We start from the raw sequence: 2,256 nt of genomic DNA on the forward strand, positions 1-2,256 counted from the left end.
TGACCACGGAAAACAATTTTATTTGAAAATAAAAAATGAAAACAGAACTTACATTGCTAATTGTGGCTGCCAAGGCTTCAATTTCATCAATAATTTCATATGTTCTATCCATTGTGTCACAATACTTTCTGATAATTGAATGGGGGCACATGGAGGGCCTTTGGGTCACCGGGAGGGCGGTGGGGGGACCGGAGGGACCTTGGGGGACCGGTGGGCCTTTGGGGCACCGGGAGGGCATTTGGGGGTCCGGGGGGACATTTGGGGACCGGTGGAGGCCTTCAGGACCCCGTTGGTCCTTTGGGAGCTCGATGGGCCTCTTGGGGGGGGGGGCACAGGGAGGGCCTTTGGGTGCCTGGGGGACATTTGGGGACCGGTGGAGGGCCTTTGGGACCCGCGTTGGTCCTTTGGGAGCTCGATGGGCCTTTGGGGGCCCGGGGATGGCCTTTGGGGGTCTGGGTGGGCCTTTGGGGCGCCGGTGGCCCTTTGGGAGCTTGGGGGGCCTTTGAGGGTCCGAGGGGGACAGTTGGGGGCCTGGGGGACATTTGGGGACCGTGTGGAGGGCCTTCGGGACCCCGTTGGTCCTTTGGGAGCTCGATGGGCCTTTGGGGGGCCCGGGGATGGCCTTGGGGGGTCGGGGGGGGCCTTGGGGGCGCCTGGGGCCCTTTGGGAGCTTGGGGGGCCTTTGAGGGTCCGGGGTGACAGTTTGGGGCCTTGGGGACATTTGGGGACCGGTGGAGGGCCTTTGGGAGCTTGGGGGCTTTTGAGGACCGGGGGCTTCCTTCGGGGTTGGGGTAGGAGGATTGGAACCCTTTGGGGTTGGGTTAGAGGACCTCACAACACTGTTCAAATGAAACTTGTGTATTATAACGACCACACTCAAATTCTCTTCTAAAATCTATTCAAAAATCTTCTTTTAAAATTTCTCTATCTGTTTCACCGAAATAGTTCCATAACCTATCTAAAACAGTTTCGCCCAAATAATCACTAAACGCAAATTCAGCATGTTCCTTTGTTATTGGCATCCCTGTGCAAGTGTATTTCAAATTAATAGGAAGCCTTGTTGAGCACTAAAAAAATTCATCGCTAAGATGTTTATTGACTGAGTGTTTCCATGGCGATTGGTTATTAATATCCTTTGGAGTTCGACCAGTAGAACTGTTCCCGAGGCAAAGACATTAATGATTTGGATCTATTCCTGGAGAAATGTTTCTAGGCGAAAATTTTTAAAGTCTGACAGATGATGTCATTGATTGATTGATCTGTAAAGAAAGGGGAAATTAATTTGTTGTTTCTAAGTGGAATTATTGATTCACGATAGGTGAATTGAGGTCGACAGCACAGGTGTTCTGACTCGTGACTACACCACGTGGTTTATGGTTTTCTCAGTGAGAAAGTTCCTGTTTTTCAAATTCTCACTGAGAAAACCATAAAAACATGAATTGCTGTTGACATCCATAAATGTGAGAAAGTTCCTGTTTTTCAAATTCTCACTGACAAAAACCAACCTAACCTAACCTAAACATAAAACAGACATGAATTGCTGTTGACATCAATATATGTGACAAAGTTTCTGTTTTTCAAATTCTCACTGACAAAAACCATTAAACATCCCTGAAAAACATAAAATAACTCGACCAATACACATAACCATCCAAGACAACATATATAAATGTGACAAAATTCATGTTTTTAAAATTCTCATTGACTAAAACCATACACCACGTGGTTCTCGTGTCAAGATATGGTGTTAAAAAAAGTTGTAGGTGGCAGCACGGTGTTCTCGTGGGGGCTTTAGGGTCTCCTCTACTGACACGCTGAGTGGCCTGAGGGAGGCCAGCTAAGTAGGCCTACCTGAAAATCATCTAACCTTGCTAAGGATAACAGATGCAAACATATAACGTCTTTTGTCAAGAAAAGAGGACATGTTTAATCCTGGATCCTCAAAAAAAGCTTAAAGTATTAAGGTGAAATTTTAAGGAAACGCTAAGAGGGGTGCCAAATACAATCAAAACACACTTTTCCCTTGCTGGTTGTGAAAATGAAATATCAGCAATATCTAAGGAATGGCTGAGGGTATTAGGTTGAATGTCTCAAGGTATGTTGAGGGGCAGGGCCGGATCAACTGGTTGCGGGGCCCGATTGGAGTTTTTTGGGGGGGGGCCACTACATATTAAAATTTTAAGTAGAATTATATCTATTATATATTTATATATATATATATATATATATATATATATATATATATATATATATATA

At 45.4% G+C, this 2,256-nt stretch overlaps 1 protein-coding gene across 1 annotated transcript in view; it reads right to left on the reverse strand.

The window, feature by feature from the left end:
* LOC148954904 (zinc metalloproteinase nas-39-like) overlaps positions 1-1,924 on the reverse strand; it is a 19,908-nt gene extending 17,984 nt beyond the window's left edge. Inside the window, exon 1 of the mRNA XM_089105551.1 lies at positions 1,868-1,924. Coding sequence (XP_088961677.1) covers positions 1,868-1,924 — 57 coding nt within the window. The remainder of the gene's footprint in view (positions 1-1,867) is intronic.
* Between the last annotated feature and the right edge of the window lie 332 nt (positions 1,925-2,256).

The sequence above is a fragment of the Artemia sp. Qi Xiang Cuo genome, chromosome 2 (genome assembly GCF_049724085.1).
Source record: "Artemia sp. Qi Xiang Cuo chromosome 2, ASM4972408v1, whole genome shotgun sequence".
Lineage (NCBI taxonomy): Eukaryota > Metazoa > Arthropoda > Branchiopoda > Anostraca > Artemiidae > Artemia > Artemia sp. Qi Xiang Cuo.